The sequence below is a fragment of the Sceloporus occidentalis genome, unplaced genomic scaffold, assembly GCF_023333645.1.
Source record: "Sceloporus occidentalis isolate IW3139 unplaced genomic scaffold, rSceOcc1.0.p SCAF_6, whole genome shotgun sequence".
Lineage (NCBI taxonomy): Eukaryota > Metazoa > Chordata > Lepidosauria > Squamata > Phrynosomatidae > Sceloporus > Sceloporus occidentalis.
Window position 1 is genome coordinate 28316016 of NW_028316986.1, and position 13329 is coordinate 28329344.

The following is a 13329-nucleotide window of genomic DNA, read 5'->3' on the forward strand; positions in this document are numbered from 1 at the left end:
CCGCCCTAAGTGCAGTACCTTACATTTCTCCCTGTTGAAATTCATTTTGTTAGCTTTGGCCCAGCTTTCTAGTTTATTCAGGTCATTTTCCAGCGATGGAGGTGGAAACATCCTATAACGTGGGTTGATTCCATCTCTTGCTCCGAAATAGGCAGGAAAAACAGACTTGAAGGAGTCGATGCCACCAGAGGGAGCAACCCCCTCCATCCCTCAGACTTTTTCCTGCCTCGCTCCAAGTAGGCTGTGTTTTTCCTTTTCTCCTTCTTTGTCTTACAGACTTTAATATTTCTTCTAATGTTTCTTCTATTCTTCTTATATTCATGATCTGTTCTCTCCTGCAAAAAACAGCAATGTTTTTCTTTAGTCTTTCTCTATCCCTTTGCCTCTCTAACGGCTGAAACAAAGCCAGGCAGGGAGAGACAGTTCAGAAGCTGCTGTGCTGTGAGGCAACAAGGCCCAACTCCAGCATTAAAGAAGAACAAGACAGCCTAGCCATGTCTGGCCGTAGGGGCTGAAAGGCCAGAGAGCCCAGGTGCGGCCAGAGGAGGGAGATCCCTCGGTCCTGGACCAGATGCGCTCCGCTGCAATCTCCAACCCCAGGAAGGCGTCTGTGCAGTGAGATGGACATCCCGAAAGGAATTGGCGCGGTGGAGGAGGGAATATTCCCTGTCCTTAACCAAAAGGCGCCACACCGCAGTCACCATCCCCAGAAGAGGTTTGGGCGGTGAGATTGACAACCAGAGAGGCCTTGGCGTGGCCAGAGGAGAGAACCACCTGTCCTTGGCCAGATTGCGCCCACTGCAGACATCAAACCTGGCAAGAGGTTTGGGCAGTGAGAGAGAGAGAGAGGAGGCAGACTCCAAGAGGTGAGTCATGATCCTACTTCTAATCCTATGTTTGTGGGTTAAGATTTACCCCAGAAGTTTGTTACTGCCTTCCATTGCTAGTTTTCAAGGAGATTTCATTTACCTCAATAGTGTGATTAGAGAGTTTGTTTCTTGCTTACATTGCCAGTTTTCAAAGAGATTTCAGTTATCTCAGAAATATGGCTGGAGAGTTTGTCTCTGGCTTACATTGCCAATTTTAAAAAAGTTTCTGGCTTGCATTGCCAGTTTAAAACAGACCTCAACACAAAATTACAAATGGAGAGTTTGTCTCTGGCTTGCATTGCCAGTTTAAAAGAGACCTCAGTTGCACAGAAGTGCAAATGGAGAGTTTCCCTCCCAAACCAACTGCCGCCGCCTCCTCCTCTCCTTCCTCCATGATCCACTTGGACTGAAGGGATCAGAGAGGGTTAACAAAAGGATTTGCCAGGTGCATCGTCCCCTAGTTGGATTTTTCAGTCACTCCTTTGGAGAAATTTGCCTAAACAATTTATTTATTGTGCTCCCCTTGTTAAAAGAAGAGGCAAAGCTGCAACTTAAGGTGTGGCAGCCATTTTGTTTAAGGACACCAAGTCAAGTCAAAAGAAGAAAGGCCTGATGCTTCTGCTCCAGTCTGCCTCTCTTAAAACAAAATATTAACTGGAGTTCATTCCTCAGAAGAGGAATCTGATCTTATATATATATATATATATATATATATATGTATATGTATATGTGTATGTGTATGTATATATCAAATACAAATAAAAATGAGGGCCCTTCAGTAGCTCCTGAAAGCTCCTGAAATCTCTTAGACTTTTGGGGTCTGATAATATTTTATTATTACTATATTTGTTTTTATGGTATTATTGTATAAGACAATTAATATATTGGAGTTTAATGACACCTTTGTACAATTAAACCTGGAGGATCCTGATCTTCCTCAAGGGAAGGATGTTTTCCCCCGTCCAAACCTGGCCTTCAACACCAAATACTCCATTTTCATAAAAATTTTATGAAGGTCATAAGGCCTCCATAGATTGTTATTCTGAGACAAAATCCAATAGCTCTGTGTGTCTGTGTATAGTTACAGCTCACCTCAATTTGTTATGGGAATCAGCAGATCCCACTTGTGATTGCCATATTTTATGCTCAATGAAAGTTGTTTCTCCTGTTTTCATTTTTTTTAAGAGCTATGTGTGGCCTACAGCACTTGTTAAAAACAAACAAACAAATAACACTTGAGGTCAAAATAAAGTTCTGCCAGAACATTAAAAAAGGGTTTAAGATAGTGGCTATGTCAGGAGACACTAGCCTAAATGTGATTTGATACAATCCAAGATCACAACTGGTTTAGTCCCAGTACAACAACAGATTTGATCAAAGAAATTGACACATAGATCTCCATTACAAACAAAATCAACATTTCTAATAACTTGATTCAAAAAGTGATTTCAACATCTTTTTGTCACAATTAAATTGTGGCTTGTCTTGGATGCATTTTAACATGCTACAAGAAGATTGAGATATCTCTGTCGTGATCAGTTGCTGATCACTCCATTTACAGTGCAGCTACTTCCTCTGCACTACCAACAATCAAATCCATCTAAGATAAATGTAGGACATGACATAGCCTTCATCTTCCACATTTACATGTCACCTCTGTTGAGTTGACTTGAATCAAGAAGAGGCTTCCTTTGGAAGACACATCTGGTGGTTCTCACATAAGTGATATGCCTCAGTTCACCCACCCATTGGTTTGGGGAGCTTTGGTAAGTCCCACGTTATAGGATGTTTCCACCTCCATCGCTGGAAAAAGGAACATTGGGTCTTACCTGTGAGATGTTCGTTTTCAGCGATGTAGGTGGAAATATCCTCCCCACCCAGAACTGAGAAGGCTGTTTTCCCTTGACTTTGCAAGGGTGGTTGTTAGTTAGTTATTTTTAGTTTGACTTTATGATAGTTTCCATTGATTATACTTAGATTTGCATTAAATGCTCTCTGAGTTTGTTTTCTATCCTCGGCTGTAATATTGACTGAGGGATGGAGGGGGTTGCTCCCTCTGGTGGCGACTCCTTCAAGTCTGTTTTTCCTGCCTATTTCGGGGCAAGAGATGGAATCAACCCACGTTATAGGATATTTCCACCTACATCGCTGAAAACGAACATCTCACAGGTAAGACCCAATGTTCCTTTTTGAATTTCATAGTGATACTTCTGAGCATCAGTGAAGAGAGTGTCTGTGGTTTGTATCTGTCCAAATCATATGCTGATTTATAGTAAATTTCATAATGTTTTCTTAGGCAAGGAATACTCAGATGTGGTTTTGCCAGGTGGTTGTTGTTGTTGTTGTTGTTGTCTGCCTTCAATTCAATTCCGATTTATGGTGATCCTAAGACAACCTTATCATAGGGTTTACTGGGCAAGATTTGTTCACATGAGGTTTGCCATTGCCCTCTCCTGAGGCTGAGAGCATGTGACTTGCCCAGGTCACCCATCCAGTGGGTTTCATGGCTGAGTGGTCCAACACTCAGTCTACTTCACCATACTGGCTCTCAGTTGCTTCCTCTGAAATACATTACATGGTATTTATTGTCAGCTTCCCCACCCTTGCACTGTATAGTAAGTCTCCTAACAACTTGGCTGTCAAAGACTGTCATGGCCATGTATATTTTTCAACTTGCATTATTGGTTAATGGTCATGATTGCTATATGTAACCTCCAGGATCAGAGACAGCATTCATCTCCATGTCTGTTTCTGGGGAGCACAACGTAGTCTTGCACCCCATGTCCTGATTTTGGGCTAACTGGCCATTAGGGACACAAAATTCTAGAGACAATAGCTCTTTTGCTGTGATTCAACAAGATGTTCTTATACTTTTAAACCTTTCAATTATGCCTACTTCCATAGAGCTACACTTAAAGACTATAGGCATTTTTTAGGTCATCACCAAATGTGCCTGTGATGCTGGTGGAATCGAGATAAAGCTTTATCCCAAGGATCTCAAACCTTGGGCAGGCTCATAAAGGGAGAATTACAATCCTTTAGATTATCTGGGCTCATTTCTTAATTCCAACTACCTAGCACATAAGTGTTTCACAGGGCATATCTGTGAGTTGTTTAAATTGGTTCAGTAGTCATTCCTTTTTCCTCAGGACACTCTTGTTCTATTTGAGGACAAACAACAAACTGTTCACCAAATTACAATTCCAGTGATTCTTGGAAGGGATGGGGAAACTGTGGCCTCCAGAAGTTGTTGGACTCCAGCTTCCATCAGTCCCAACCAACCACCAAAAGTTAGAGATTATGTGAGGTCTAATTCAACAGCATCTGAAGGACCACAAATCCTCCATCCCTTCCTCTGGGAAACCATGACAGTTCTTCTGATCCTGTGCAAAGTAACAGCTTGATGTGTTTGGAGAGAAAGCCAACCCCCCCCCCCCAAAAAAAAAAATTGTATACCTAGAAAAATGTCAGATCACTATAAGCATAGTGTCAGTTAGAGATTGACATGGAATTGTCCCACTAAAGTGCATTAAGCCTTTTAAAATCCTCTTATTCAGTCTTATAAAAATATTTTTGTGCAGATCTCATCATGCTGATAATTGACATCAGGCAGATCTTGACTTGTTTTTCAGTGTAAGCTTGCTTTTTCCTTTAGAGGAAACACATTCAGTATAACATTTACAGCACAATTGTCATAAAGAGAAATAGCAATTGTTAGCATGAAGTCTAAAAAGGTCCCAAAGAACAGAGAAAGACCACTGAAAGTGCATCTGTTTTCTCAGCGTGTTAAACTTAGTTATGTGGGGGACAGGGGATGGTATTCTTGAGGGCAGGAGTTCTTCAAGTGCTGGAGATAATAGTCTGACTGTTATACAGAGAACAAGGCAGATTACAAGAACCAAACAATGGGAGGGGGAAAAAACACCTTAAAAAGCCAGCTAGGAAAAATGATCCATAGTCTTCGGTGTATCTACACTAATGCACAGAACATGGGAAATAAACAAGACAAACCTGAACTCTTAACATCAGACTGCAAATATAATATGGCATCACTGAAATTTGGTGGGAAGATTCTCATGACTGGAATCTAGTAATAGAGGGAAGACATGTATTCTAGACTTTAAGAAACTTGATTTCAATAAACTTAGGGAAATACTGGGAACAAAAATGTGAGTTGTCTAAAGAAACCAGGTTGGATATCTAATGAACTTTAAAATGAGCTAAGATTTGAAAAAGAGACATGCATGAAAAATGGAAAAGGGGATAAATCAGCAAAGAATAATCAAACAAATAGCCAGGAGGAGAGAGAACAAGGAAATGGTGGGGACGTTACATGGAAAAGATGGTAAAATATTAACAGGGAACAGAGAAAAGACAGAATTACTCAACACCTTTGTCTTTTTGCAAAAGGAGAACAGTGTTCAACCTGGGGAAAATGGAGCCGATGATGAAGTAGGGGAAAGGCCATACAGAATAGGTACTTATCAGAGTTGCAAATAACACCAAATTAGGAGGTGTTGTTAATACCCCAGAGAACAAGATCCGAATTCAAAATGACCTTAAAAGATTGGAGAGCTGGGTCAAAACTTAACAAAATGAATTTCAACAAGGAAAAATAATGTCTGGATCAAAGGAAATATTACCACTCAGTTTTTCCTTGGTCAAGCTTCACCTGGAATACTGTGTTCATTTCTGGTCACCACAATTCAAGAAGGATATTAACAAACTGGAATGTGTCCAGAGGAGAGTGACCAAAATGCTAAAGAGGTTTGGAAACCATCCCCTATAGTAGGTCAGGGAGCTGGGTATGTTTAGCCTGGGGCAGAGAAAGTTAAGAGATGACATGATAGCCATGTTTAAATATTTGAAAGGGTGTCATGTTGAAGATGAAGCAAGCTTCTTTTCTGCTGCTTTAGAGACTAGGACACAAAGCAATGGATTCAAACTACAAGAAAAGATATTCCACCTAAAAATTTGGAAGAGCTTTCTGGTGGTAAGAGCTGTTCCACGATGGAATATGCTTCTGTGGAGCGTGGTGAAGTCTCCCTTGGAGGTTATTAAACAGGCTGGATAGCCATCTGTCAGGAGTACAGTCACCCTCTGTTTTCGTGGAGGATTCGTTCTGGACCCCTCCACAAAAATGGAATTTTGCATATATTCAAGCCCCATTGGCTTGAATATAGGCACGTGACCGCAGGAGTGTGTGTGTGCGCACCTTGGGCACGCTCCCCATTATTTCCCTCTCCATTCATCCCTCACGCATAAGCGAGGGATGCGGTTTCCAAAACCACGAGAATGGAGGGAGGACTGTATTTTGTTTGTATATTCATGCATGACAGGGGGTTGGATAGGATGGCCCTTGTGGTCTCTTGCAGTTCCATGATTGATAACACTTTAGAAATTGTGAACTGCCTAGCTGTTTTGTAGCAAATATACACATTGTATTTAGGTATTTGAACCTGATGAGAATTTGTTCTCTCTTAATACAGTAGGGAACAACTGTCTTATGCCTAAGCATTTTTTTTTCATTTGGTTGTATATTCAGGTAGAGAACAGGCATAGCATGTTGAACTCGGCTAGATTTCATGCTGTGCTTCAGCTAACAGAACATAATATCAATAACAAGTGAGGAGGAGGAGGGGGTGTTTTCCCACTAGGCTGATTGCTATTTGACTAAGACATCAAAGTTACAGCAATATGTATTTCACAGTTAACTTTGTGTGTTTCTGTTAACCTTTATATTTGCAGCATTGAAATTCAAAGTATAGCCCTCAAGTTTGCCTCAAAGTTGGTCATCCATCTTGTACAAAATTGGCAAGAGGTAAGGAAATTTAGTTTGCCTATAATGTTTGCATGAGATTTGAATTGCTTTAAAAGTTTAAGAATGTCCTTTTTGTAGAATGGCCTTCAGACACCCTCTTCATTTTGACATACCAATGAAGTTCATTGCTGCATATGTGCAAAACTGGAGTTTATGACTGCAGTCCAAAAGCAAAAAACTCCAGGAACACCCCATGTTAGTTTTCAGAAAAGATTAATGGAGAAATCTGGTGCAGATTTATGCAATGTAAGTTTTATTATTTTTTAAATATACTTTATGTCTTGCTTTTTAAATTGGAACTAAAGTGTTTTCCATCCTTTTCTGTATAGAATTAATTTTTCATAATCTAGAAGGCAACAGGACTGAATGTCATAGTTTTCAGTTTATTATTATTTTAGTAAATATTTTAATGCCTTGCTTTAGCTGCCAATTTATAAAACATATCCAGGGTAGCCATGTTGGCCAAATAGCAAAGTACAATAACATCCAAAATCCACAAAAGAGTGATACCTTAATGGAACCAATCAAAATGCACAAAATACATGTTGTAAACTTTTGAAGCTGCAGTGGTTTCTTCATCAGGCAAAGGTGTCAAAAACCATACAGGAGAAAGAAAAATATGACAGTGTTAGTCACAAAGCTACGTTTTGTCAAGATGATGTTATTGTTGTTCTCCGGATGGTATGGAGGAGTCTCCACATAGGCTGGCCAGCCTGGATCTCAAAGGAGGTATCCAGTGGGGTTTGGTTCTGGGACCCCCTGTGGATAATGAAATCTATGGATGCTCAAGTCCCATTAAATAAGTGGCATAGTAAAATAATGTTCCTTATATAAGATGACAAAATCAAGGTTTGATTTTGGGATATATATATATATATATATATATATATATATCCATGAATAGTTGAACCCGTGCATATGGGTTTTTGTGTTGCTAATGGAATGTAAATTTTATTTCCTGGACTTTATAACTGTTTGTTCCCCAGAACCAACCCCCATGGCCAGGAGAAGGAGTGGCCTGCCTGCATGGATATCCCTCCATACCATCTTAACTGGCAACAACAAAAACAACAACAACAACAGCATCTTGACAAAATGTAGTAATGTGACTAACATTGTCATATTTTTCTTTTCCCTGTATAATTTTAATACCTTTGCCTGAAGATTAATCCAATGGAGCTTTGAATGCTTGCAATATTTATTTTGTGCATTTTTGTTGGTCCAATAAAGGTATCATGGTTTTGTGGATTTTTGATGATATGATTCTTACAGTTATCATGGTTTCTAATATGAATAATCTTTTTACAGGATGTAAAATTAGAGATAAAAGAGTGGGTTGAAATTGTCATTTCTTATTGTGGAGATGAACAGCAAACGGATCTAAGATTGGCTGCAGCTGAGATTCTTGTGAGCATTACACCATTTTTCCTGACGAGCCAGAAACTTTTCTTGAGTAAGTAATTCAGCTTTTTATGCCCAGTAAAAAGGACCCAGCTTGGTGTAGTATTTTGGATGTTGGACTACGACTGGAACTAAGATTCAGGTCCTACCTCAGCCATGAAAATCACATGGCTGAGAGAAGCAATATCAGTCTGGCCAAGAAAACCCTACAATAGGTTTGTCATAGGTCAGAGTTGACTTGAAGGCACATAACAAAAAACAAAACAAAATTGTGAGAACAAAGAAACTAAAACAAGCACCTCTCACTCTCACAGATTTTAATATCAAAATAAAGCATATACTAAACTGCCCCACCAAAATGAGAATTAGTTCTTAACTTTGGCTGGTCTGAACTCTGTGTTCATGTACAAGTCTTTAGAGGCATGAAGTGGATATGAATCTTAAGGATTTGTGCAGATGTAATGCTTATGTTAATGCATTCATTAAACATGTTCCAAATTATGTTTGTTTTGCAATATCACAATAACATACTTTTTTTTGGTCAATCCTTAGGTTTGTCTGATACACTACTCCTTTGGAAATGTGTTGTTCAGCTGTTGCAAAGTGAAGAACAGATAGTAAGAGATATAGCTGCTGGTGTTATAAGACTGGCCCAGTGTCAAGAAAATATGTTCAGAAAAACAGGTATGAAATGTTAACCCACTGAAGATCAATATTTGTGAGGAGGACTCTCAAATCTCAGCATGTTGAGGTTGATGGATCATATCCTATGTTGTGATGGAAAAGCAGATCTCAGAACTGATCAGAAATACTCTCCCTTACCCCCTTGCAATTCTTTATATTGCCAAAAAAATAAATTAATTAATCAGAGGGTTTGGAGAAATGTTTTGAATAGGCAGGTTTGAAGGAGGAGATGAGGAATGATCCCAAATTAGGCCAGAGGAATCCTGTGCCAGGAGAGCTCTTTCTGAAACCTGATCCATCAACACAGCCTCCACCATTCACAGGCTCTGAATGTTTGTTTAATATTACTGGAAATCTGAAATCTACTTGTAAATAAGTCATGTTTTTGAAGTAAAAAAAACAATAGTCTTAAAAGTAAAGCTCTTTTTTTTTTTTTTTTTTTTTTTTTTTGGAAGCACTTTATTTTTGCAGTGACATGTGGGTCAAAAGATTTTGGGAGGTATTGCGTTAGCTGCAGAACTGAACCAGAAAGCTGTGTCTGGGTGCAAGCCCTGTGTTGCCCATCCATGATGTAAGCAATAAAGAGGATGGTCAGCAAATCTTCAAGACTACACATGGGAGGCTGGATATGAGGCTGTGTGCAGGTAATATTTTACCCACAGCTGACCTAAGCAAAGGTAGGGGAGACACAGAGAGTCTTTCCAAGGATATCTTGGCCTGTGCTTTATGGCTATGTCCCAGTTGCCTAGAAGCTGGATGAAATACAGAAGATAAGGCTGTAAATGGGAGTCAATAATTAAATTGCCTCAGTAACCTTTTCTTTCTTCTTAATGGGTGATTTTAATTGGGTCCTCACAAGGTGAAGTAGCATGTAGGGAATTAGAAGTTTTACTAGGGATTCTTTATTTAAAAATAACAACAGCTATTCAGTTTTTCAGTGGGTTTCTGTTTCAGAAACAAGCTGATTTTTCAACTGTAATACTTGCACCTGGACTGGTAAATAAGTATTCAAGTGTTAGGTTATATATATGTAGATAGATCGTTGTTTGGCACAAAGCGAAGTATGCTGGAAATAACTGTTTACCTTGCACTATGCAGAAATAATAGCTTCAGCTTGAAAAATGCTGCCATTTCCCCCCTAAGGATCCATGCCAGGATCCTGATTCACCAACTGCTTAATTAAGGCAAGATGGATTGTTGTTCTGTTTGCCTGCAAACAATAACTTGTCATGTAGTGAAGGTTTTACTAATGACCTTTGCAGTATAAGTTCATGCTCTGTGACAAGCTTTATTGTTTTGCATTGATTAAGGTGTAAACCTCTGCAGGGTTTTTCTTTTTGAAATTCCTTTTCACCTGAAGGAACATACTTAGAAGTGTTGTTGAAATGTGCAGAGTTGCTGGTCATGTTCCAGTCAGCTAGCTTGCCCCCTCTACAATGCTCCAGTTGTATTCCCTCTCCCTCTCCTGATTTTTCATCCCCTCCAGTGAATTCACATTCTGTGGCTGCTTCACTACACCCAATCCTCTTAGGGATGTTTGGGATGTAGTCTTTCTCTTTTAAAAAAAACATACTTTTCCAAACCAGTGGGTTCCCTTGAGGTCGCCAATGCCTCCCTCTGTTGTTCTGGCCAATTAAGCAACTTCAGTTGCACCTGAACATTGGATATGAAAAGAATTCTGCTAATGCTAATCATTTTCTTTGAAGTCTAATTAAATTAGACATTCGTGGCTCTGTAAGAGGGTAGCTCTTTCAAAGTAAGATTGCTTATTCAAAAAAGTATACCTGATAATGGCACAGACTCTGAGATGTTTTTATTTCACAGAAGCCTGTTTCCTCCCTAAAGCCAGTCTTTCTTCTCATTCTGGCTGGATAAGGTGGCATGTTCAAGTGGACAAGTTTTCTCAGGCCCAGAACAGACTGCCGCTTTGTGGCAGCCTGGGGCCAAAATTAGGGTTTGGGAGAATGGAGCAACCTCACGCTCCCGAAACCTAGCATGCGCCGGGATGCCATCATAGGGGCCGCCATGATGATGCAAGCGTGGCACAGCATCCACATTTTGCGGCACTACGCTTGCGTCATTGACAAGTGACAGTGCGCCAATGGCGGACTAATGGCAGCAGCTGCATGCACCAAGAAGAACCTGCTTTTAGCAATTTCTTTTTCGTATGGAGGGAGCCCGCACGGTTTGGTTGCTGGCTCCCTCAGGAGCAAAAACGAGCGGTTCCAGCCCACCCTTTTGGGGCGGTCTGTCGAGCCCCTCATTTTTCCTTAGGACTCACTCCCCTTTCTCACTACAGTTGCAAAAGGGAGATGTTATGTCCCTCTCTGTAGGCTCTCATCTCCTCAGTCTCCTGCTCTCTCTAAACTTTAGATAACTCTGGGTATATCTTCCAGGCCAGTGCTGAGCTGGTTTATGTACAGCCAGTGGTAGGCTGGATAGAAATCCTGTCCTGTTGACCTCCTGGTTTCCCCAGCACTACTTTGCTTTGTGTCAAGGAGGAAGTGTTATTACAGGTCAGACATATGGCCTGACACCACTTCTGACGATCGGAAGGTTGACAGTTTAAGGCTCAAGTGCCACATGATGAAGTGAGCTCCCATCACTAGTTCCAGCATCTGCCAACCTAGCAGTTCGAAAATATGTAAAAGTGCAAGTACTGTATATACTCTGTATAAGCGAACCTCATGTATAAGTTGAGGGAAGGTTTCAGGGTAAAAATCATGGATTTTATATGACCTATGGATAGGTTGAAGGTAAAACTTAGGGGGCTATAACAAAGGATGGAAAGGGGAAACACCACTTCTGCCTCTCTTTCTCTGGACCTCTCCAAACCACCTGACACCACTGCCCAGGTGCTGGTGGAGAGGTTTGGAAATCGGATAGGGAAGGGAAAGAAGTGGAGTTAAAAAGGGTGTTTCTTTGATGGGAAGAAAAGGCTTTAAAATCGGATTGGGAAGGAAAAGGAGTTAAATTGGGTGTTTCTTTGATGGGAATAGAAGGCTTTAAAATCAGATTAGGAAGGGAAAGAAGTGGAATTAAATGGGGTGTTTCTTTGTTGGGAAGAGAAGGCTTTTAAAATCTGATTGGGAAACTCTTACACACACACACACACACACACACACACACACACACAAGCTGCTCCTTTTTGTGCCGGAAAAAGGGAGTCCTTTCTGCTGCCACTGCGGTTTTTTGGCACTCCTGCAGCATGCGGCGTCTAAACACCACGCTACCGAAGCGCTGAAAAGCTGCCACCGTGTAAACTTCCTGCCAGCTTGGGGGCATGTGTTGTGTGTATTTTGCCGATCTATTTTGCCAGTCTGTTCTGGCCCAAAAACTGCTTTCTCGGACAGTTGGGCTCTTCCTCATAGACTGATAGGATGATAACCTGACAAACATACTGAAAGATATACTGGTAAGATAAATATCTAGGGTATGCTGTGTGTGTGTGTGTGTGTGTGTAATGGGCGCTTGTTAATATATTTATAACAGATGTTAAGATTTAACAGTGCCCAAGGTGCGCGAAATCAGGGTTTGTTTTCTGGGGGAAATGATTATTTTCAGGTCATGGATGGTTGAATAGGGAGGGCTGACGGTACAATTAAAAACATACAAAGTGAGTGTTAAAATAGAATTGAACTATTGCAGTATTCAAACAAATCACACACTAAAAGAATAAAATCCAATTTAAAAAAACAAAAGCTCTTAAGAACTGTTCAGTTAAAACAATACATCACCCCCCTAGCCCATTCTTTAAAGACTTTCTGTTTTAAAAGCCTGTTTGCATAAAAAGGTTTTAGCCTGCTGATGGAAGGACAACAAAGAGGGGGCCTGTTTGGAAACTCAGGTGACCAGAAGCTGACAATGGAACCCTAGACAGAATTCAAATTAACCAACAAGTGGCAAGGACCCTCAGTCTCTCAGTCTTAAGAAATAGGAGTGGGGAACCACCACCACCCATTCAATGTCTTCCTCACACTGACAACAAGGCCATTCTATCTATTGTTTCCATCTGATTCCAAGGAAGTTGTCTCAATATTGAACCAGTGTCTGCTGTCAGTAATGGATGGAATGTGGGCAAACAAATTGAAATTTAATCCAGATAAGACAGAGGTGCTCCTGTCAGCTGAAAGGCAGATCAGGGAGTACCTCCTGTGCTGGTTGGGGTTATACTGTACTTGTAAAATCCCAGGCTTGCAACTTGGATGTACTCCTGGATTCAAACCTGAGCCTGGACACCCAGGTTTCAGTGGTGGCCAGGAATGCATTTGCACAGTTAACACTATTGCACCTGCTGCTCCCATTCCTTGAGAAGCCAGATCTGACTATGGTAACACATGCCTTGAGTACATCTCATTTGGGTTACCATAACCACCTCTAAATATTCCTTGGCAAAGAAAACCCTATGAAATTCATGGGGTCACCAGAATCACCAGGCTACTTGAAGGCATATACACAATATACAACACACTCGAAAGGCACCACATCATGTCTGATCTTGGAAGCTAAGCAGTGAGCCCTGGTAAGTACTTGGATGGGAGACTGCCAATAAAT

At 40.6% G+C, this 13329-nt stretch overlaps 2 protein-coding genes across 4 annotated transcripts in view; one reads left to right on the plus strand and one right to left on the minus strand.

The window, feature by feature from the left end:
- THADA (THADA armadillo repeat containing) overlaps positions 1 to 13329 on the plus strand; it is a 203073-nt gene that overhangs the window by 166037 nt on the left and 23707 nt on the right. The window contains exons 34-36 of the mRNA XM_089529183.1: positions 6618 to 6690; positions 7999 to 8143; positions 8644 to 8775. Coding sequence (XP_089385309.1) covers positions 6618 to 6690; positions 7999 to 8143; positions 8644 to 8775 — 350 coding nt within the window. The remainder of the gene's footprint in view (positions 1 to 6617; positions 6691 to 7998; positions 8144 to 8643; positions 8776 to 13329) is intronic.
- LOC149310556 (uncharacterized) overlaps positions 1 to 13329 on the minus strand; it is a 37557-nt gene that overhangs the window by 11371 nt on the left and 12857 nt on the right. The window lies entirely within an intron of this gene.